The following is a 24,069-nucleotide window of genomic DNA, read 5'->3' as shown; positions in this document are numbered from 1 at the left end:
AATTTATTTAATAAAAGAATCATCCCTTATTTTTTTATTAAAACGGGCATACGAGTGGATCAACAGTTTGCTTGCGAACTTATACGATATGCAGGGTTATTTTCCGCTGGATTTGATTTTATATGATTTTTAAGTGAATATTCGGGTTAATGACATTCGAACAAGTGGTCTATTCGAGTTTATGATATTCGAGTAACAAGCTTTCGGGCGAACGTTTTTCGGGTAAATATCTTTCGGGCGAATGACATTCTTGTGAATGTCTTAGAACCATTCTAATAACAGCCTCAAACCCTAGAGTGTTCGTCCAACCCGCAGTTCTCCTACTTACATTACTTACTTTTCTTCACATGGCACTGTCCGTCCTTGTAATGCGTGTCGCTCTCGTCACACCGACACTTGCTGTCTTTACATTTGGCAAGCTTCCCAAGCAATGGCTGACACTGCTCATTAACTACGCACTCCTCCTCGTATTTTTCTGCTTCCTTTAGGCACGTATTCTCATGGTAAAGATGTCCCTTCACACAGTCGCATTTCTTCGGTTTGGTTTCATCCTCCCCCTCACACTTTGCCTTGTCGAATCCACAATCTGCTTCCGTGTCACATGTCCCATCCTTCGCGGCTTTGCACAGTTCGTTAACGTAGAAATAGTTTGGCTTGCACACGCATGTGTTAACCTCAGTACAGCGTGCGTTTGCCAGCGTGCAGTGTTCATCTTTCTCGCAATACTCCTCGTATCCTTTTTTGTGAACACACATCTGTTGTTGGGCGTCGTACGCAGCATACGGATAACAGTAACATCTTTTGGGCGATACTTGAGGGCAGTATGCATCGCCATATGGTGAACACTGGCTGCTAGCAGTGCACGACGAGTTGATGCCAAGAACACCTGCAAACAGATTACGATACATTATTTACAATACTTTAAATGCTCCATAGATTCTACCTTTCAAACAGGTCCTCATGTTATAGTTATAAAATAGATTGTTCGCACAAACGCATCGACCTTCCGGGGACATATTTCCTCCACCACAATCCTCAGCGGAAAGAACGTACTCTCCCAGTTCTGCCTTGCAAGCCCCCTGTACATGATAGAATCCTTCCCGGCAATGACATTGACCCATTTTGCACACCGAATATGGCAAACCAGCGCATTCTTGCATTTCATCCGTGCATGAGTCTCCGACTACATTTAAATATGTAAAAACAACATGTAAACCTCTGCTTACTTGGATTATTTACACTTACACACTGCTGTCGTATCACAACGTTTCGCGCTAGTACCACTGGAGCTGCTTTCTTTGCGTACATCGTTGCTAATCTCATTATTGCAGCTACTTTGCTTGCTCGTCTGCTGCTGGCGATCAGTCCACGTTCTTTCTTTCGTCTCCACTTTTTCCAGTGATCTGGCCTGTACGCCGACATCCCTAAACGTTTTCGTTTCAGTGACATCTACACATTTATCGCCATGGCATTCCAGTTCATCGCCGATACAATCCTGATTCACTAGGCAAGCCTCTCCAACTGTAAGAAATCAAAAAATGGGATCACGTTCTAAGCTGTTGAAAGTAAGTAGAGGATTTATCTACATACGAGTAACTTCACGTCTGCAAACGTTGGTGCTTCTTTCGTAGAATCCCGGTGCACACTGGCAAGATCCATGCCGGCATACTACTGCCTCTCGATTATAGCTAAAGAAGCAGTCGATATCCTATAAAAGAAAATTTTTGTTCATTCATACTGTGCTTACTGAAATCCCAATAATGCCATACTTCACTGCAGGATTCGTGTAGATTTGCTAACTGACGGCATCGCCCACGAACGTAGGTGTAATCGGTATCACAGGTACATAAACCGGCCTCGCACTTGGCACCGGTAAGCATATGAGAACACTGTACCGCTTCCTCACACGCTACCCCATACAGTGACTCGGGAAGGCAGCGGGTAACGTCGGTGGAAAACACATAACCCGCCGGGCACTGGCAGAAACCGTAAATTGAGCACCGGGCTTGAGGTACCTTACTGCAGTCGTCCGATGTGATGCATGGCCAAAGAACACTACGAGATCCTGAAAAAAATTAATATTTCGTCAGCGAACAGCGCCGAAAGCTACACTAGGGTTAGGCAAAAAAATAGTTGATTTTCTTTCCACGATAACAGCGAAAGAAAGAAAATCCAAAAGGGTAATAAATTTGGTCAATGTGCGGCTGTTCGGAGTTTTATGGGGCTTTAACACGCCACCCTCAATATATGCACAGGACGGAGCTACATAATTACATTACAATGCAGAGTATGATACTACTAACCTAGAACTTTATTAATCTCGGCTCTGCAACTTGTTCCTACGTGGCCTTGAATGCTTTGCTGGTGGATGTATGCCTCCAGAAACTAGTATAAATTCCATTTGATTTCTACCTTTAGTCTAACGGAGGAGCAGCTCGGTTAAAAGAGATATAAGGTCCCTTCTAGAAGAGCTTACTGGCTATATGGTCACTTAATTTGATTACCATATGCATATGGATCTTATTACCCCGCTGGAGAAAAATACGACCTGGAAACATAGTGAAGCTGCAAGACCTACTAGTCATGAATTCAGGTCTTACCAGTATCTGGTAGATCGAGATGGCCATCAGCTAAACAATTTATCCGCCACTTAACTATGTTCAGAAACAAACAACTGATCGCGGATGATGTCTAGCAAGCAGAGAAGTTCTGGTTGCTGTTGTGATCATAATGACGGAATCGAAACACGGTTCGGTTAGCAAGTCTATGAAAAAAAAGATGGGTGGGTAATGTCTAGGACATAACCGGAGTGTCGTGACTACTCGTTTGACTTGTAATTCAAATCGAATGATACTCAATGAAATATGTGGGAATGTTTCAAGTTATTCTTTATAATAATTATGGTGGTTCTGAAAAGAACCTTTGTTGTTGGCGTCTGCGTTGATAGGGGATGCGCTGGATTCTAAGCTCGTTGAGACATTCATTCATGAAATGAACAATTTTCTTGCTTTGAAATATCAATGTTAAAATCTCTCAAAACAACCATCGGAATCTTTTCCGTACAGAAATGAACACGCTTAGCGAAAAACTAGGGGCGGGTAATGTCCGGGACATAACCACGATGCTCATATTCTTAAAATTCTGCTTGTATCTCCTTCAAATGGCTAAATTTTGCGCATTAAGTTCGATTCACCGGGCTCAGCGAAATTTTCCTGGGGATCCCGTTCGTTAGTATATTCAGCAAAAAAAATTTATTACCGAGTTCTCCGCGTTGAATACAGGTCAATAATTTCATATAATGATTTCAACATGCAGACAATGTACATGTATGACAGGTGGGAGTGTTCTGAAGTGGTTTTAGTGGAGGTAACAACATAAAATCATGTATTGGACATTTTACAATGATTCTCCTTAACCCTGCAAAACCACGTGGTTGGCAGCAGAGGGTTAAGTTGTTTGGAAGAGATGACAGTTAATATATGATAACTAAAAATATAAAATTGTTCTATAAATTGCAAAGTTATTGCCGCGTTGACCTGAAAATTTGTCATTTCATTCATAAAGGAACAATCATTGAAATTATGTCAATTTATGCTTTGCAAGATTTGAAATAACTTCGAAGTGTGGTCATGACACCCCTGTTATGTCATATACATTACCAACCCATCTTTTTCCATTTTGCCTTTGTCCTAATAAGGACGGTTTGTGGATAACTATGTTGATTCAAGACGGGAATCTTTTAAAACAATTCAAACCTTGCCGACGATTGTTTTTACTGCGTACATCCGTACGATCTTTCCCCTTTCGCAGCTCACACCGAATGAGCACGGTTTTCATCATGGTGTTCCTTTTTATTGACTTTACAATGCAGATGGAAGGACGTCCTTTTGTTCGATAAATGAAAATATTTTCATCATTCGTTTTGGTGTAGCTTTCGCTTAGTGGCAGAGTTGCCACATTCACTGATTTTTTTGGAAGGATTTGCAAAAACCTTCGGGTTTGTAGATAAGAAAAACATTTTCTGATTCACTGGTAAAAGTACAGAATTACCAAGTACAAACTTAATACTAGTTAATAAAAGAAACTTTCTAATTAAATTCTTTTTCCATTTTGCCTTCGTCCTAATAAGGACGGTTTGTGGATAACTATGTTGATACAAGACGGGAATCTTTTAAAACAATTCAAACCTTGCCGACGATTGTTTTTACTGCGTACATCCGTACGATCTTTCCCCTTTCGCAGCTCACACCGAATGAGCACACTTTTCATCAAGCTGTTCCTATTTATTGACTTTACAATGCAGATGGAAGGACGTCCTTTTGTTCGATAAATGAAAATATGTTCATCATTCGTTTTGGTGTAGCTTTCGCTTAGTGGTAGAGTTGCCACATTCACTGATTTTTTTGGAAGGATTTGCAAAAACCTTCGGGTTTGTAGATAAGAAAAACATTTTCTTATGATTCACTGGTAAAAGTACAGAATTACCAAGCGCAATCTTAATACCAGTTAATAAAAGAAACTTTCTAATTAAATTCATTTTCCATTTTGTATTCGTCCTAATAAGGACGGTTTGTAGATAACTATGTTGATACAAGACGGGAATCTTTTAAAACAATTCAAACCTTGCCGACGATTGTTTTTACTGCGTACATCCATACGATCTTTCCCCTTTCGCAGCTCACACCGAATGAGTACGCTTTGCAGCCTTCGATGTTTTGGTGGCATTTTTAGTGGCAGTTACTACCGCCTTTTCAGTGACTGCGTTTCTTAGCCTTTGGCTTTTTGGACTTCTCACTGCCACCACCTCCACCAACGTTTTTCTTCTTCTCTCCGATGGTAGCTGATTTGATTGGTCGTCCGATGCAGCTTCTCACGACCACGCACGTCTGTTATGCACTGCGTCTTACACACGTCTGGCTTAGAGAAAAGCTGCGACACCCCTATTTATAGGTTTTATCATTAATGTTGATTTCATTTAAAGTAGTTTTCGAACTATTTAAACAAATTTTATATAGCAAAGAACGCATCGGTAGCATGCATTGAACGTTTTCCTTCCGATTTATGAAACAAGATTGGCAATCCGTTTTGTAGAAGAAAAGTTAATAAGGTTCAAAATGTACGTAACGCTTTCGCTAATATGCACTACTATCGCTTTCTCGCTCGTTCTCGTGGCGTGCATGAGCCTTTCCTTTCCGTCCGACTTCTAATGGCTTAACCAAAATTAATATCCCGGCTTTCCCCCACCAACTGCTCTCGTCAAGCAACCCAATACGAATAATCATAGGAACAAACATGTAGTGGACCTTTATATAAACTTTTCATTATTTTATTGTTCATTTGCTGCACCATTTTGACGGCTCTGTGCGGGATGGGCTGAAAATTTTCACTTTTCCGAGTCGTTTTCGAAAGATTTTTCAAAACACTATTTTTCCGTTGATAATGAATATCCTACATATTCCAAAATTTAATACAACATTGGTACAAATATTTTCGACAAAATGCCGAAGAAATTGATTAAATCCATTCAGTACAACAAAAGATATAAGCGTTCAAAATCTTACATCATTTTTCTTCCGAAATTTTGAAAAGGGGCCCCTATATTGAAAGGTAAGTCGTTAGTCACGACAAAAACTGAAATCGTGTTGTAGTTGTAGATAAAGGACACAGTACCTATAACATAAACAAAAATTTGACCATTTTAAGATTTTAGTTTTTTGTATATTTAAAAAGTTGTTTTGGGCGACCTAATAGACCGTTCTTTAACCAGCAATTAAATTGTCATAAGACATAGATTGTTAACGATATTTTCCAATCCGAAAAGTTTCTATATTGCATACAGTCACGATTCGCTTGTTGGTAACTTTTCAACTGGACCTGAGGGGAACGTCATTTCAGAATAATTGTTATATTCCGTTCGATTTTGCATGAATTCGTATATTTTTCGGTAATTTTAGAAAATTTAAACAATTTTCTAATAAATCGAGTATTGCTAAAAAATTCGAAAAAATTACAACAAATTTATCCAATCTCAATCCGACCAATTTGATGTAATTGTTTTCCACTTACAGGGGGAAAAGTACCTAAAGTAAACAATTACCCCTCATTGTTAGTGTAGCTAAAACGGGATGTCAACATAAATGTAAGCTTACAACATCGGAAAAGAAAAGTATTGCCTAGGTTTTCTGAACGATGATTAGCTGTTTCAAAATATCACACAATTCATTTATTTCTATATAATCACAAATGACTGTTTAAATTTATAAATCAACTTTGCAGATACCTATCGACGCGACGATGAACTTTGCTGTAGCTTTACGCTACTGACAGAAAAACAAACCCAGTTGTCTGTCAGGTGGCCATGATTTAATGAAGAAAAAATATCAGAAATCAAAGCAATCAATACACAAATCAATCCAAAATCTGGATGGTTTCTAAACAAAATCCAGTTTATTATTTCATCAATTCGTCGACGAAAAAAGATAAGTATTTATTTCGAAGATATTTTTCAATCGAAAGCAAAAGTTGCTTGAATGCGTCTAACACAAATCTTGTTGGCGTGTGGGTCATATTGTTATGTTAATATTGCCCACTGTCAAACACTGTACATTAACATATGCTTGCCACCAGACCGAGCATACCAATTGTAAATTTCCGTAGAAGAGTATATAACTAAACCATCATAAATCAGCGGTTGTTCCGTTACGATTTCGTTTTAACAATTACAATCTTGATCTCTTCTATAAACTAAAAGTTACGATCACCCAAAGTCCTTATATAGGAAGGTCCTCGCATGTGTCAAAACGAAAACTGCCTCTGTGCTCGTATGTGTGACGGTTTCTAAGGGCGAATGGTAGCGTCTACGTCATCAATACCACGTTTTATAGCTCTGTTCACTACCACTAACAGTTTTGACGCATGCTAGGGCCTTGTTTTGAGGGACTTTGACCATCACCAACAAAAAATCTTCAACTTGAAGAAAATCAATTAACGATTTCGCCTATGCACGGACATTAATCAGAATCAAAATACCTCGAACAATTAGAATCACCATAAAACACTTGAGCAACGATCGCATTTTAATTCCGGCTGATTCCAAGCAACTATTCCAAACACCTGTTCGATACTGACCAGCTGCAACAGCTTCGATAAATTCGCTAGCCGTCCTCCGTCGTGTCGGAGCACAAGCACGTTATCACTTTAATGAGCCGGCTTGTTATCAATATATACCAGGACAGTTGATAGATTATTACCACCTGAGTGTACGGGCCAATCCGAATATTTAGGATTAGGATAAGATATGCTCAACGAGTGGATTTGAAATGCTTATACCTGGTCATTAATAGATAAGAGTAGTGCTATTAAATTGCTTATCGCCATCTATGTAGGCTAGTGGAGGAAGGTATATGTTGAATGTTACAGATTGAAAAAAAACTTGATTAGGAAAAAGATAATACTCTGGTCTTAGGTTTTTGATGGAGAGCTGTTTTGATACGGATTGGGTGTAGGTTTGCAACGATTTGCAACGAAAATTTCCTCGAAAGTATCCAGACTCATAAATGTTACGGTCTGACAAACGCGAGATAAATTTCGAGATAGTAGCCACATGTTAGAGCTGTGACTATATTTGAATGATCGGCTGCGAATTCTATCGAAATCCAAAGTCCTTATAAAGGAAGGTCCTAGCATGCGTCAAAACGAAAACTGGCTCTCCGCTCGTATGTGTGACAGTTTCTATGGGCGAATGGTAGCACCTACGTCATCAATACCACGTTTTATAGGCTGTTTCTGTTCACTACCACTAACAGTTTTGACGCATAGTAGGACCTTGTTTAGAGGGACTTTGATCGAAATCGAAGATTTCCAATAAGTTTAAGTATCCAATCAAGAAACAAACCAACAAATGCGGTAAAAGGCCATTTTCGTCCATTCTTAAACTATGATCCGACTACCTGTAACCCATAGGGTAACAATGCAGCACATGGTGGAAAATTACCTATTTTTGGCTATACACTCCCTAGAGTGTAATTTGTAGCGGTTATGTCATATTCAGCAATATTTTTCAAATTTAGTAGAACCAGTTTGATCTGTTTGCGCCAAGAGTTAGACAACCTACCGTTGATAGACTCTTGCGCAACGCCTTAGCAAATACTCCTGCGTTTACTGTAAAAGCAGTGTGGACATAGCCAGACTATTTGCTTTCACGTAAGTTGTTTAGATTAAGTGTGTTTCTCAGGCCATTGGAAAAGTTAAAATAAAACTTGTATTTTAAAATTATAGCTTTCCCTATTGGAGCAATTTAATTTCAAGCTAGCAGTGCTTGTATCACAGGTTGCCAAATCCGATACGGACACCAAAGAGGCTTAAAAGTAGTGAAAGAAATTCGTATCTTTCGAGTTCAGCGAAATCAAAAAGAGCTAATCTATTTAATATTGCATTATTAACACCATGTACCCAATAAAAATTATTTTATTTTAATTTAACAAACCAATTTTGCAATTCATTTCCAAAATAATACAATACATTGCAAAACCACAAATATTCGAAGTTAGAATGAGGCACTACTTGCCAAACACTTACTGACAGTGACATCATCGTAATTTCGATTCCGAACGCAGATGACAACGGATTTAACCAGCGATACAGCACAACTAAGCAAACTGATATGTACCAATGCAAAGGCAACTGTCCACCGCATTGCATCGGTGCGTGTTGTGGCTTTCACTTCAACTTCCGGCGCAAAAACTGTGGACCACACGAATTGCAGGAAACGGCCGACCCGATTTGGGACGACAACGCGCACGTGATCCTTCGCTGTCAAAATATCACTAACTCGAGCATGCCATGCAGCATTTGCACAAACATAACGATTCTAAGTCCGCTCCGGTGGTCAAAGTAGGCAAGTCCGCACTCTATGCTATCAATCGCGAATGCATATGAGCCCTGTCATGCGGTGCGGTGGTGGAAGGACAGAGCCCACCTTCAGTCAGTGTACCAATTCTGTGTGCTGGTGCTTATGGCCGGTTGTATCTAATACACACAGGCCAGGCCAACAAACTAAGCCTAGATTGGTTCTAGCAGAAATGAACTTTTATGTAATTGCAATAGAACGTTGCTGTCCATAATTGCAGCTCAGTCCCATGTTCTATGTGGTTCCCTATCTACATTGGACTGACATGCGATTATAGGCAGTATCGTGCTATGTATGCTATTGTCGACCAACCCGATATATGGGAGGAATAACCCTGCTGCTGAACGTGCCTGTGAAGGCTGCCACCGGACATTGGGCAATAAAACTCGAATCATAAACTATGTGCCACATACAGCTACAAACAGGAGCACGGGTGATGAAGTGCAAAAGGGATTGCTTGCCACACGACAGTGCGGCAAAAGTATGACTCCGTTGGCAGAAAGGTGGAAGTGAAAGACTTCTTGCCAAGCAACGATTCGATTCATCTTGGACAATTCGTCTTTTTTCCTTCCTCTTTCTTACTTCTTGCTTCTTGTTTCTTGCTTTTGCCTTCTTGCTTCTTGTTTTTTGCTTCTTGCTTCTTGTTTCTTGCATCTTGCTATTTGCTTCTCCCTTCTGTCCCTTCTATTACTACTTGCTATGTTCAAATCGAAAATAACCTATATTTTATACACCGTAACTGTACTGCACAGTGGTCCAGAACGTGAACTTAGCAGGAATTTTATTTTTTTTACTAAAACTATCTTAGCCTTGGAACATGTTCAGGAAAGTTGTAACACTGCGCAAGGCCCATATTTTCGTTTAAATAGCAGATAAGTTGGTTCTAATTTTAGCAAGATGTAAAATTGAACTTTTGACGTTTCGACATAGAACTTGATTGCCTTCAATGAAGTTGTAGAATTACATATTCTAGAATAATTTACTGAAGACATGCAAGCTCTATCTTTTATACTTTCCATCCCTCACAAATTCCAAAAGTAAACTTTAGGGTGTTCCTTTAAAAAAGTTTTATTCGCTTAATTTTTGTAGACGCTAAAGAGACCTATGGATAACTTACAGAGTGTTTTGGGTCGAATAATTTCTTTCAATGCACAATTTATTAAACTATTTTCGTTTCTAACTAAGGCAAAGTTTGACATGAAAAATATATCTTTCTCAAATATCTTTGATTAGGAATTCTAACATTAAATACCGTTTCTGTCATACGAAATATCATACTTTTTAGTATACATCATCAAAAGCAAAATATTTTTTTATGTCTTGCCATATTGATTGAAAAAATAGCCTATTTTTGTAAAAGTGCTTATAACATTCTAATGAATGAAGCCAGAGCTTCGATATTTCGAGACAAACTGTTCTCCTTCGAAATGTCCGAAGGTATCTAAAGAGGAGTTCCACTAAGATCCGTCCGAAAATCTTTAAAATCGTGACCGATCATCTTAAATTCCGATGAAACCGTTCACGTATCAGGAACCATCCATAAATGACGTAGCATTTTTTGAGTAATTTTTAATACCCCCATCCCCCATCGTAGCATTTCGTCACAAACCTCTAAATACCCCCCCCCCCCTGGTAATTACGTAGCGTGACGGTAACTCTCCCCCCCCCCCTGTCCCGTATTTTTTTAAAATAAAAATCGATGTTAGTTATTCCCCTTTAAAAAAGCTACGTAGCCTGACATGACCCTCACCGGCATGGAAGACCAAACATTTTCCACAGTCAATAAGAGCATTTTTTTAAAAAGGGCGTAGAAGTTTCTACATGCATCATTTTCGAAAAAATGTTCGATTACCTTCGATTACCGTATTTTATACAACAAAACTACCTGAGAACGAGGTGAATACTTCTGTACGAAAAAGTATGCACTGACAAAAAACGTTGTGTCATTTTTCACAAAAACAAAAATTTACGTTAAAAATTTAAATTGCAAAAAAAAGATTTTTTAAATTTCTTATATTTTGTCGACCAAAAACTTAAAGTGTATTTGGATCATGGAGAAACTTTCAATAAAAAGTTTTCCTAACAACAACCTTTTACATATTTTTAAAATTCATACTATTTGCTGTGTATGTTGCTGTCAAAAATACAATTTTCTTTTTGAATATGATTCTAAACGCCTTTTTAAATCAAAATGCTCCAAAAAATCAATTTCTGAAATGTAGTAGTTTTGAGATATTTTTCAATTTGTTTTAACAATACAATTATTTTGTTCTATTACAAGCATTTCATAAGTAATTCGCGTTTCTACATCAACAACAAAATGTCTTTCAATAAGCACATAAACCATTTGAAAGCTATAACTACGAAAACAATCAAAATATTATTCAGCCATATTGTCTGATGATTAAACTATATAGTTGAACCTTATTTTGGTTGTTTTCATGTAGCTTTCAAACGGTTAACAACATCGCCATGATGTCAACGGGAAAGTTGTTTCTTTTCTCTTTAGGTTTTTATTGACATAATAGAGATTCATAAATCGACCACAACTGCAAATTTTCGGTCGAATCTACAATGGTCATATTTTGCGGTAGGCTGGTTTCTAAAGGAATCCCTCTAAAGTTATATTTACAAAAAAATCAAAACTGCAAAAGTTATAGAAATAAATTTATTTTTAAGAAAAAATTAAATATTTTTTGAGAAATTCCATGCAAAATGAAAAGTAAAAAGCATAGAGCTCCGGTGTCTTCGACATTTCGTGTGCAAACTCGAACACCCTAATAAAAATATATTATACACGAACTCTAACCCATATAGTGCAACGATTCCACATATTGTTTGGATGATTCCCTGAACAGGTCGTTAGGCTCTTAAATCACACAATGCTTATTAGGGACGTTAAAGCGTACAAGAGCACGCACACATGTTCGCCTGCACAGCCGAACCCCATGCACGTACGCGCTGTTCGTACACACAAGTTTTTGATACTAGTTTTCTTTTTCTCTTACTCGTCATCCCTAGCGTTATCTCGTTTTGTTTTGTGGGAATCTTTCTTGTGTACGCACCCGGTGTACGCACACGATGTTTAAACCTAAGCTTGCACATAGTTCGCTTGGGTTCGATGTTCGGGGCACACCTGTAAACAAAAGCAAAGCATGTTTGATGTTGAACGCGTGCACGAAATTTTGTACACAGGTGCAAACTTGTCGATGCTCATGGGAAGTCTGGTTTTTGAAGGTAAGCATTTTCTTCTAAGAGATCAAATTTCTAGCTTTTATTATTGAACACATATAAGTGAATGGCTGGCGTCCAGTAAGGGCTAATCCACATTTTGCATTTTTTACAGGAAATGGAAAAAACTTCCACATTTCCCAATTAACATTGTTTTTATTGTAAAAATACACGATTTTTTTAGTAGTTCACTGACCCATATTGATTAGAAAAAATAAGATCATTACATGATTTATCTTTCAATTAACGAGCATTTTTTGTAGTTCGAGGCGATAACCTCGGGGGTATCTAGCGTATAAAAAGGGGTAAACAACAATTCACACGTTCCTTGTCTTTCGTTTTAAAATTATGATTTCTTTGCAAAGCTGTTACATGGCATCTAGCGCTTTATTTGATTATTTCATATTAGTTCCGAATTCAAACGCTAGGGTGGTGCTGTTGTCAACTTTTTAAAGGAACGAGGTAGAAAGATAGTGTCTACGACAAAGTTGTATGTCAAGTAATTATAAGTATATCTTCTGAAGATACTAACTTTGTAGGCCCTACAACTTTTGAAATATGGCGCATTTTTGAAAACATAATCTGAAAATAAAATTTTTAACCAAAACATGCTCTATCTCGAAACATACAGGACCCACAAAGATTTCATCTTCAGAAGATATATTTAAAATGATAGACCATAAAAATTTCTCCAAGACACTACATTACTATCTAACAGCCCCGCCCTAGCGACTGCTTTCAAAACTAGCATGATTCAACCAAATAAAGCGTAAGATGCCATACAGCAACCTTTCCGAAGACACGTTTTTTAAATTTTCCGACCACAATGTACCGTTTTTCTCTTGATCCCATATTTCCCGGTCAACTTTCAATGTAGAGACATGACACTTTTACTAGAATTTTCGAAAGATTACGCTCAACATTCGTGCAAGAAATATATATTAGATAGAAAATAGCCATACATAGCAAGTATGTAGCGGCACTCACTTTTAAGAACGACTGTTTGGGCCGAAACGTCAACGTACAACGCAATCAAACTAAAAACAGTATTATATCGAGTTTACTGATATGTGAGCTAAACATAACATTTGCTGAATGCGAATCGATAGACTACTTTTTCTTAAAACCTTGCAAAACGAACGAGATAACTCGAATTTCCATAGGACACAATGTGGGGTTAGCCGTGGATCGCTTAGAATTTTTAAAATTAAGCTAAAATGTCAATTTCGGAAAAAATGTGGGTTAGCCCCTTTTGGACGCCAGCCATTCAAGTGTTTTCAGTTTCATAAAAATGATTTTTTGAAATCAACTTTGTGAAATTTAATAAATATCGTTAACACAACTTTTTCTTTTATTATACCGGGATTCTTGACCTTAAATGAATTATTTTTCGTGTTCTCAGTCATATTGGAATTCCAAAACAAAACATTTTTTTATGAAAAAATCTTATAACTTTTCAACGATAATAGTTATAGATATGTGATGAAACAAATTATCCGCTCTAAAACAAGCAAAAACCTGCATTCTGGACCACTGTGCACTGAATTGGCATGAAACTTGTCCACAACCTTCGCCGACTTAAAATTGATGCTACCGCATTTTACTCTTTGAATGTACACATCTACTCCATTCGATTCATTCGGTACATGGCGTGGTCTAAAATAAATTTTATGATTCTGTGAGGACATAAAGTACAACACCTAAATAGATCGAAATGAGCAGTCTGCTTCCTCTGTCCCATGGCACACCTGTATAAAAATAAATGCCACCTGAGCCGAAAAAAATCGTCAGCATATGTACTGAAATAGTGCCTCCATATTATTGTTGTGCAGTATTGGCGAATTCTGAATGTTTAGCATTTAAAGGATTCATATTCAACAATGTTAAGAGTTATAGCCCCTGCAGACTACAGAGTTAAAATGCGCTTTAATAATGACCAACGCTTGAAAACTAAACTTCTTCCATTTGGTTCAACTTGATTTTTCGACAATACGATTATCATTATCAACTATAACTAAATATCTATGAAATCCTCAAAACAAAATCGTATAATTTTCACTTGGCTACTTTTCAGCTTGCTACCTATTATTGGCAAAATTTTTTGAAGTTTCCGATTACGCAACTTCAGATCATCTGTTATTTAACAGACCTACTGTTCCGAACGTAATGTGATCAAGAGCTATAGTGTTCACCTGCAGGGGAAATTGTGATTAGACAACAGAGCAAGAAACAAACCCCTGAATTACGCGAAGATCGATCTAATTTCAAAACTTCCAATCGGTAGTGTGACAATTAGAAGATAAAATTGAAAATCATACATAATTTTATAATTGTCACATTACTAAATACTTTCCAAAAACGTAAATCGACGCACTGTTTTAGAAACAAGTTATTTCCACTTTGATTTTTGAGCAGAAGTGTTCAAATTGTTGTAGTTAAATTACTGAAAATGTTCAAGAAAATTCTCATTCAAATATGCTCATGCGAAATCACCGTACGGGAATGGTTACAATAAAATAAATCTCCTTTAACAACTAAAATTGAAGAAAAAGTTGACAGCTTATTTGGTCTTGTCCAATTTTTTTCCCTTTTGGGAATTTTACATTATTTGTATTGTTCAGACGCCAATTAGAACTATTTACATATCACCATTTAATATCAAACTCGAATCTGCATTCCAAAAAAAATCATTCAATTCAAGAACCAATAAATCGCATACACCGCGAAACGTACTGATTGTGGATCTTTATCTATAGCAGCAAAGCCAGTGTATGCTGGGAAAATTTTGAATAATTAATTTTATTCTAGTGAAAAATGACAAAACTTGCACACGGGAAATCAATTGGCTGTGCATAGTGGAATAAATGGAACCATAACGACCGCAGCTGTGACACAGCATAAATTCAGTTCACTCTATATAGCTGTATGTACGACGTACATTCATCCGGAATCCAGGACGTCATCGTATCGATTTGATATAGTTACCAAAAAGTACGACTTGTTATCCGTCGCCTGATTCGTGACCTTTGCGCGGCATGGCGCATAGTGTGAGTGATGATGAAGGGGCGTATTTTGAGTCTAGGAGGTACTGGACAAGAAGCTGACGTGTGTGCGAGCAGATTTCGTGGGAATCAGTTGAAGAGCTAAGATAGTATGATTTTGTAAATGTTTTATTTGGGTGTAATTCCAAATTAAATTGGGATCAAATGAAAATAATGCGTACAATTGGTGAACTGCCAAGAAGGGATACGTTATCCAGCTCAAGATTGCAAAAAGTTCTGATCAGAATTCCAATGACACCCTTATCAGGATTGTTATATAGTAGAAAAAGATAAAAAAAAAGCAGGATGACATATATATACTAAGCTGGATAATGCCAGAATCGTGAACGGAACCTTTTTGCCTTTCTCATATAAAGACTCACAGAATTTTGTCAGAAATGGCACAAACTATTTGCATGAACTTAGTTTCAAATGAACGGTATATCGCTCCCATAAGCTGCAGCTGAATTTTTAATAGATCGGACATCAGGTTCCGTAGTTATGGGTTGAAGAGTTCGACCACACAGCAAATTCTCTTATAAATTGGTACCCCAATGATACCCAAATAATATAGATGTAGTAAATATTAGTATGATGCAACATTAGTTGGATTTGCGCTTCCAGCTCACTATTGACCAAAGTAAATTAGTTATGGAATTTGCATTTTGACAATAGGACTAAGCTAGACTCCTAGTCCTGTGTGATGTCCCGCACATTGTTAAACAATTTTCTCCTTAATGGAGAAAAAAGTTTTTACACAAATTTTTCTCCACGAAGAAGAAATATATCATAGTGCAATCAAAGCAGCTTCGATCACATTGGTCACCTATAACGAATCTTAAGCCCCGGGGAACTTGCCGAGTTCCTAAGTTAATGTCACACCTATGGAATATATATTACCTCCATTGATTGCTATTAACCTTCCGGCAGCCGCGCTAGTGCACTGAGTGCACGCTGCTCTGAAAATCTAGCGAAATCGTCTTAAGGCACCAACGGCTGCTCGTTCAGTGGGCCATAAGCGCGACTTCCGGATAGTCAAATTTCATTCAGATCTGACTTTTGATTCCTGAGTTACAGGTTGGTTACAGCGGTCACATAGGAATTTCCCATATAAACCGGTACAATCGTAATACCTGAGGGGTTGAAAATCTATTGAAATTAACATCCAATTACCTCGATTTGCAGGTTCAGATCACTGACGGCAATCAAAGATTCTTTGAATATATTTTCTAAAACCAAGTATTAAATGGATGATATGATATGCAGTTGGGAGTTGCAACGTACATGTAAAGTTCTTACTCACGACGTCAACAATGAAACTATTAAGCTAGAGCTTGAACATTTGCATGGGATGCCAGTATTTTCTTCCTGAAATAAGAGCTGCCAGTTTCCGGGTTTTGTCTCCGCCGTACTATGAATATAGTAACTATACTTCAAACGAGGCATTAGTAATGTTTGTTTGGTCTGCTCATTAACCCAGTGAGCAAATTTTCTGGCAGAGACCGCTCTGATAGATTTCTGTAAGTCTTGGTTTGGCAACCCTGTCAGATTTCTGCGCGTATCCTTTCGGGTTAGTTGAGCTAGGGCGAACTCGGTTTCGCTCGCGTTTTCTGTCAAATTTTGACAGGAACCGAGCAAAACCCTGGCATAACTCGGACATAAACTGTGCAAAGATCCCGGCAATTCCTACCTGATAGAATTTAGCACGAATCGAGCAAAACGTCTGACAAAGATGTGACAGGAAGCGTGCAAAGATTTTGGCCGTACATTTCTGACTGGATTCTGGATAAAAGTAAGCAACATCGGTTGGTTTAACGGATTCTGTCAGAAACGGTTGTTGCATTTGAGCGAATTCGTTGCCAGAATTCTCGCACAAATCGCGCAAAATGCTCGCAGAAACTCTGCCAGCATCAATTTCGCTTTGCTCAACTTTTGCTAACTTTCTGCTTGTCACGCTGACCGGGAAGCTATTTTAGTTTTGGCCACCTAACAAAAAAAGAATACCCGCCTTCAGTCAAATCCTATTTCAATTTTTTTTTTTCATTTTCCAGGTGCAAACATGTCTGAAAATTATTTCCCTTGTTCGAATTTGATTTTTTTTCGGAAAATCTTAGAGTATACATGGTAAGCACTCTGAGCGTCAAATGAAAAGTATGATCCTAGACGTGCTATCCAATGACCCTGTCCGGGAGGAAGTATTTCTTCTATTTGCACAGGTCGCCCGCTTTTACAATCGCATCTGAAACCACCAGACCAAACATGGACCACACCTTCGCCGGCTGATGGAGAGGTTTTTCGTGGCCCTCACCATCATTTACAACCGGCTGGGGGCCCTCTGCCACCCCCCCCCCTCCCACCGCACGCTGGAGAGGTCTCCCACGGCCCAGACCAGCCAAGACCGAACCCTCGAGGACATCTCAATAGAGAAGCTACGAGCCATCTTGGAACAACCACAGTCACACCAGCGATGGGCCCTCTGCCACGGCACGCAACGGCAATAGAGAGGGCCCTGCTAGACCACCATAAACCGTAAGTCTCTTCCAACAAACCTTAACGAACCACCAACACGACCCAGATGCCCAGATCAGTCAAGACCGAACCCTCGAAGGTATCTCAACGACTGATTTATGAGTATGCAACCTGTTATTTCCCCAAAGGAAAAAAATGGATTTACCAATTTGCGCATAAGGGCACAAGACCTAACTTTGAAAAGTTGAATTTTAATGTTTCGTGCCCCACTCGTCAGTATCTGACACAAGCTTGCTGTCAGTTAGACGATGTATCGAAACTAGCACCAAATTGGCGTCAAGTTGACTGCAAGTTGGTGTCAGTTACTGACGGGTGATTTATGAGACCAGAGTCTCACCATCAGATCAGTAAGTATTTTTGGTAATTTAGTGGCCTATAATTCATAAGAAATGGGTACCTAGGGTGATGAGCGCATTATCGCTATGTTTCTATTATCACGCTATCCATTTGAAGCCGTTGGTTAGAGGAGTGTCTGCCATCTTTGTTTAACGCATTGAGTCAAATGGTAGCGCAACAATAGGGGCACTCGATTCGTGTTTTCGTTGCGCTCAAACACGAGAATTTCACTGTTTTCAGCGCATGTATGTTATTATCTTGGTACTTAACAACGAAGCAAGGCTGTTGATGTCAATTTGTATGTATTCCATTGTTTATAGGCCGAGTAATTAATGAATCAGTGAGGCGCCCTCCTTAGTATGGTGAAAATAGGCACTTCACCCTATATATAGAAAGTTAATGGCAATTTTCGTCTGTAAATTAGAATTGTGAATTATAGTAAACCCCAAAAAGCATGGGTCACTTATCAGTTTATAATCTAAAACCAGACTCAACCAGCAACAATATGAAACCGCATCGAATTTGAAAAAAAAAACACTTATCTACAATTCTTTGGACACCCAAGCAACCAAAGGTTCGGATAATACTTAACATGTACACTTTAAAGTTCATATAAAGCTGCTAGTGAATTTCCCATTTGCTTAAATTTTAATGGAACTTGAAAGTTGCTTGATCCGCTATTAGAATGCCATACGGTTTATAAAATTATTTACAACAGAACGGGAAGCTTAAGCAGCTCTTTTATGCGATCAGTTGGTTGCTTGGGCATAATAATAGTTTGCTTAGTTATTGTTTTCATTTCATAAGTTTTATCCTGTAACATTTCAGCTCATCAATTATCATCACATTTAGAAGTTTTCATGTCACTTTCCACTGTACTACCCGTATCTGACCTCAACATGACTGCAATAGATTTCTTTTATAACCGAATTAAATGGCTCGGATTTTATTTTCCATTATCAACCTTGATCACAATATAATCAACAAAATAGGCACTAACTTCTTCATTCAACCGTAATTTGTAATCATCGATAATTAAATGAAACTTTTTCCATCTTACACTAAACTCGCTCCGAATCCAAATATTTTTAAACAGCAGCAAATACACGAAATATTACATATCAAAGCTAACCTTTTGCTTGAGCAACACTATCAACATCGATCGTTTCTGGCGGTCTTAATTTAATCAACATTCACACGATTTTCTCTACCGCCCATCGAAAACCGCTGCGCACTTTTGGTCACATTTCCACAGTCTGTATTAACAGTCCATCGGAAGACACCTTTTTAAAAGACATAAAACTCAATAAAATATGTATGGTTATCCAGCGGAAAAATGACTAATCACACAAACGCCCGAGTTGGCCGAAGAAAGTAACATTGACGACAAACAACTGTAGATAGCGTAGACAGGCAAAAAACGCGGTCTAATGACCAGATCAGACACACGCCGACGACTCCCGAACAAACGAGGAAAAACAGAACATAAATATGATTACAGCAAACAAATTGTTGGCTTACTAGCCACCGTTGTTGTTTTTCTGCTACCGTGGTACTACATCTGCAACTAGCGGTTGGCTTGCAAGGATACGTTAGATCGAAAAACATACTCTGTAAGTATTAAATCTCGACATTGTTCGTTCAACCAGTTATCGAACCCTCCACTTTCAGTGCCATCATGAAGGCCATACATAGATGCTCTGAACCACCGAAACCGTCTTATTTCGATCGGTCATCCTCTCTTATAGCCTCTCTAATTCCTTAACCACAACTAAAACAACCAGGTCTCTCCATATATTCAGCTGCAAATAACGGTAGGACATAGAGTGCATGTGAGAAACATATGAAATCATCATCAAGCAAGTAGTTTGTTAACAGAAACTGTTTCGCAAGAATTGGTGGTGGTAAATTGGAACTATTTAAACTTTTCTTCCCGCACTTATTTCAATGTAAACATATTGAATTAAACATTCGTATTGTATCGATTAAATGAAAGTTGTAGCAAGTTGTGTGAACTACATTCCTAACTAAAACGAATCAGCTATGTTACAGGTTTCATGCGATAATTGATTCTTTTGAAAGTCATCTTCTTGTATTTTCGAAAATCGATTTATTTTATTTTGGATTTTTGAAATTCAAAATGGAATCTATGTTTCTGTTTAGGTATGGTGGAATGAGGATAGTTAGTCATTTGAACATTTGATGGTAGAAATACTTAAATTCTCGACAGACATATGATTACGGCTTAAAAGCCAACTGTCAAAATTCTCTTTGAAAGGAAATTCCGGACAAACCGATACTCGCCAATCACAGATGTTTGTAGTAAACAAAAGAGAAAATTTTTCTCTTTCATTAACTGCTGTGAACTGTATTCGACCAATAACAGTTTGTCCGTAATTTCCTTTCAAAGAGAATTTTGACAGTTGGCTTTTAAGCCGTAATCATATGTTTGTCGAGAATTGTTTATTTTTCACAGATATGGAAAATAATAAATGGGATGCGCCTTTTTCAAATTTTTTCTCCATTCGAGCCGCCATGACATCACCACAAAATTTGCCTATGAGTTCAATATTGGGGAGCTGTCAAGTTGTCCCCGGGCTGTCGAAAATCGCTTATTGGCATCTTTACGCATAAAATATATGTAGGGGGCGCTACATGCTTATGATAATAAATAAACTGTCAGATCAGTAGCAAATCTTTAAAAGTTGACGTAATTTTTGCATTGTTAAGAAAATTGGCCTTAGTTGTATAAAAAAAATGAAAGTGAAGTGGAAGAAAACTAATTTCCTTCAAGATGGTAATAGATTTATTATGCAAAACCGCAAAACAGGGATAATATAGCATATTTTTAAATTTTTCTTTTTGGACCGGTATAAAACCACTTCGTACAGAGTTGTGCATGTTCGAAATAAGAGCTAATTCTTGCCAACAGTGAATTTATACTAGATATGCTTTGATTGATTGTTTAAATATACTTAACTCGGGTGATTGTGAACCCTAACCTAGAAGCACAATATACACATTTTCGAAGATTTCTTATGTTTAACTTGAGTGTATCTACTAAAAACTATTATCATTAACTTCCAAATTGTTTTTTTCCCTCTGAGTCCATTATTTACTATAATTGATGCGTATTTACGAAAAAACATTAAAAAATTACAGCAAATTTCTTATCGTAGATATGAAAAACGCACAAACATCCACCTTATCTTGTTTATGCTATTAATCTGTAGATGTCGCAGCAGGTAACTGAGCATCGCAGCAAAATGCCAATTGCGTTGCCCGGAGATGATGTTGCTCGTATGGGATAAGAGCAACAACTGATTTAAAAACGGACACGCGTCGCTTCTATTTATGACTTTTCGTGTTTGATTGAGCCACTAAGGTGCCTCCTATTGATGGCGCTGTCTCAGAAATCTACCTCACGAATGGTAATTTTTCCGTTTTTCGTGAACTTTTTAATTTTACCAAATTTCCAAAAGTCTACTTTTATTGCGGAGATATTAAATCATTACCAATATTTAAGTTAGGTGTTTCTGAATCGGTTGGTGTATGAATGATTAAAATCCACCTAATAATATCGGAGTTATAAGCGTGCAAACCTTACATAGTTTCGTTATATGGGAGATAGTTTAGATTTTAGAATGACACCTAGCCCCAGATAGTGGAGTAAGACATTTTTAATGTCAAAAATTCAATAGCGACCTATATGAAGGTTGTACCTTTCATTTGAGGCTAAGTTTGTGCAAATCAGTCCTGCCATCTTTGAGGAAAATGGCTGAGAGGCCTTAACACTTACATACATACACACACAGACTTTTCCGATCTCGACAAACTGAGTCGAATGGTATAAAAGATTCGACCCTGCGGGCCTCGGTTAAAATGTCGAAATTCCGACCGATTGCATAACCTTTCTATATGAGAAAGGCAAAAACGCTGTAGAAAATAACTTATTGGGTATTTTTTCTTGAAAATTTGGGCACAAGTAGTTTAGAGTATATTGTTTACACTGTATTTTAATCGTTGTTAGTTTTTCGAAAATTGGAAAAAATGGCTCTCGTTGGGACATGGGATAACAACTTGGAACCGTACAGTCAACGGTGAAACGTGTGATTTTAACGTTGCTACCAAACCATGAGCATCGAACGGAAGGAGAAATGCGGTCTAAATAGATGTACTGAAAGCGTATAAGCGGAAGTCTGATCCTTCGGTCAGGTATGCGGCCAAAAAATTGAATCTGTCTAAGGACCGGGAGGGACTGGATACGTACAAAGTGCAAGAGGCTCCAAATCGTGACGAACGGCAAAATACGGTGGGAAAGTCACAGGCCCGGAAACTGTACACCCAGATGCTGACGAAGCCTTTTTGTCTCATCGTGAATGATAAGACTTACGTCAAGGCGGACTTCCGGCAGCTTCCGGGGCTACTGTTCTTCACTGCCCAGCACAAGTTTGATGTTCCGGAGGAAGCAGAAACTTTCAAAGTTAGCCAATACATACATGACATTGCAAGCGATCTGCTCTTGTGGCAAACGGAGTGCGCCGACTACCGGGACTGTTAACGGGGAGATCTACCTCAAGGGATGTCTACAGAAGCGTCTGCTTCCTCTGTTGAGGCAACACTAGGGAACTACGATCTTCTGGCCGGATCTAACTTCGTGCAACTATTCAAATGTTGTCCTGGAGTGGTACGAAGCCAACGGGGTCACTTTCACACCCAAGGACATGTTTACCTGCAACCGAACTAAGGTCCATCGAAAAATACTGGGCAATTATGAATCAGGCACTACGGAAGCATCTCAAGGAGGTCAAATCTGAGAAGGTATGAAGAACAAGTGGGTTTCAGCCAGATGTTGTACAGAACCTAATGAGTGGAGTTCAGCGTAAGGTGCGAGCGTATTGTTATGGTATTAAAGTTGAATGAAATAAATATGCCAAATGCTTACTAATACTTATATTTTATTGTATGCGTCTGAAAAGGATCGGTTCACGAGGTAAGTTTCTACAGCGTTTTTTCCGTGATGCAATTTGATGTGGGGCGCTCTTCAAATTTTCTAGTTTATTTTATTTTGGCGGTAATGATGATTCTTTACTACGTGCTGGATGCTGCTACAATTAGCTCCACCGTATTTATAAATCACTTATTATATTACTAGGCCTATCCTAGCGCTTAAAATGCAATTAAGTTGTGGTTTAATCGTAAATGGATTCTCCAATTAAAATAAAGATATGTGCTAGAGTAAAGTTCTGATGGTTGCAGTTTACTTTAGTTCTCTATGCGAATGAGGCGAACTTACATATATGTCAAAAAGGTAATTTTTTTAACGAAAAGTTGGATTTAGTCGATAATTCTGAGCAAATATGTGCACAATTGATGAAGAAAATAGTCTGATCTTTTCATTGCACCCTTTAAACAATTGGATGTTGGCTTTGTCTCAAATACTTGGTTCGAAACTAAGAGGTGTGCTCTACGGCTATAATACGCACCATACCCTAGTTTAAGAAACCTGTTGCTCATTAAAATGTTCATTTCAAAACTCACCTATTTCCTTAAAAAGTTACTACGGTGTCATAACTCTGAAGTAAACTATTTTTTAATCAATAAAACACCAGATCAACAAATACATAAGTTTTGAACTATATTATAAATGTGGCTATAATTTAATTATTATTTCATCAACGCATATACAACCGTCTAGCTTAAACCAAAAACCACCTTCATAATCTTCAAACCACTGCTTTTCAATTTTCTTCACACATCCGTCGATTTGGTACAACTATTCCAGCGGATTCGCGATGTGAACTGAATAGCTCGGGATAACTCTTCCTTCTGCACTATTGCTAAACTATGACGTTGCAACTATTCTCCTGCCAACGATCCGACGGGTTGTCGAATTATAGAGTGTTCCACATAGTTCTTATGCCGGGAGAGTGCAATGTAAAATTGTGATTTTGGGCTTTCTTTATGCCGATGACCTACAACTTTGACATTTGAAAAATGTAGTCTGTTGAATATACAAAATTT

The 24,069-nt window shown here is 38.1% G+C and overlaps 1 protein-coding gene across 5 annotated transcripts in view; it reads right to left on the bottom strand.

The window, feature by feature from the left end:
• The window catches only part of LOC131677014 (prion-like-(Q/N-rich) domain-bearing protein 25), a 30,001-nt gene extending 5,932 nt beyond the window's left edge, over positions 1-24,069 (bottom strand). Inside the window, exons 1-6 of one of the 5 annotated variants that reach the window (XM_058956504.1) lie at positions 23,587-24,069; positions 1,770-2,065; positions 1,591-1,708; positions 1,246-1,521; positions 944-1,183; positions 338-886 (exon numbers count right to left, since the gene is read on the bottom strand). In XM_058956504.1, coding sequence (XP_058812487.1) covers positions 338-886; positions 944-1,183; positions 1,246-1,521; positions 1,591-1,708; positions 1,770-1,880 — 1,294 coding nt within the window. In that variant the 5' untranslated portion in view covers positions 1,881-2,065; positions 23,587-24,069. Of the gene's footprint in view, positions 1-337; positions 887-943; positions 1,184-1,245; positions 1,522-1,590; positions 1,709-1,769; positions 2,066-2,303; positions 2,453-7,029; positions 7,300-8,577; positions 8,597-19,177; positions 19,498-23,586 lie in introns of those variants that run through there. The other 4 variants (XM_058956502.1, XM_058956501.1, XM_058956503.1 and 1 more) reach the window with 4 other exon arrangements.

The sequence above is a fragment of the Topomyia yanbarensis genome, chromosome 1 (genome assembly GCF_030247195.1).
Source record: "Topomyia yanbarensis strain Yona2022 chromosome 1, ASM3024719v1, whole genome shotgun sequence".
Classification (NCBI taxonomy): domain Eukaryota; kingdom Metazoa; phylum Arthropoda; class Insecta; order Diptera; family Culicidae; genus Topomyia; species Topomyia yanbarensis.
Note: the sequence above shows the minus strand (reverse complement) of the source record. Positions and strands in the feature narration are given on the sequence as shown.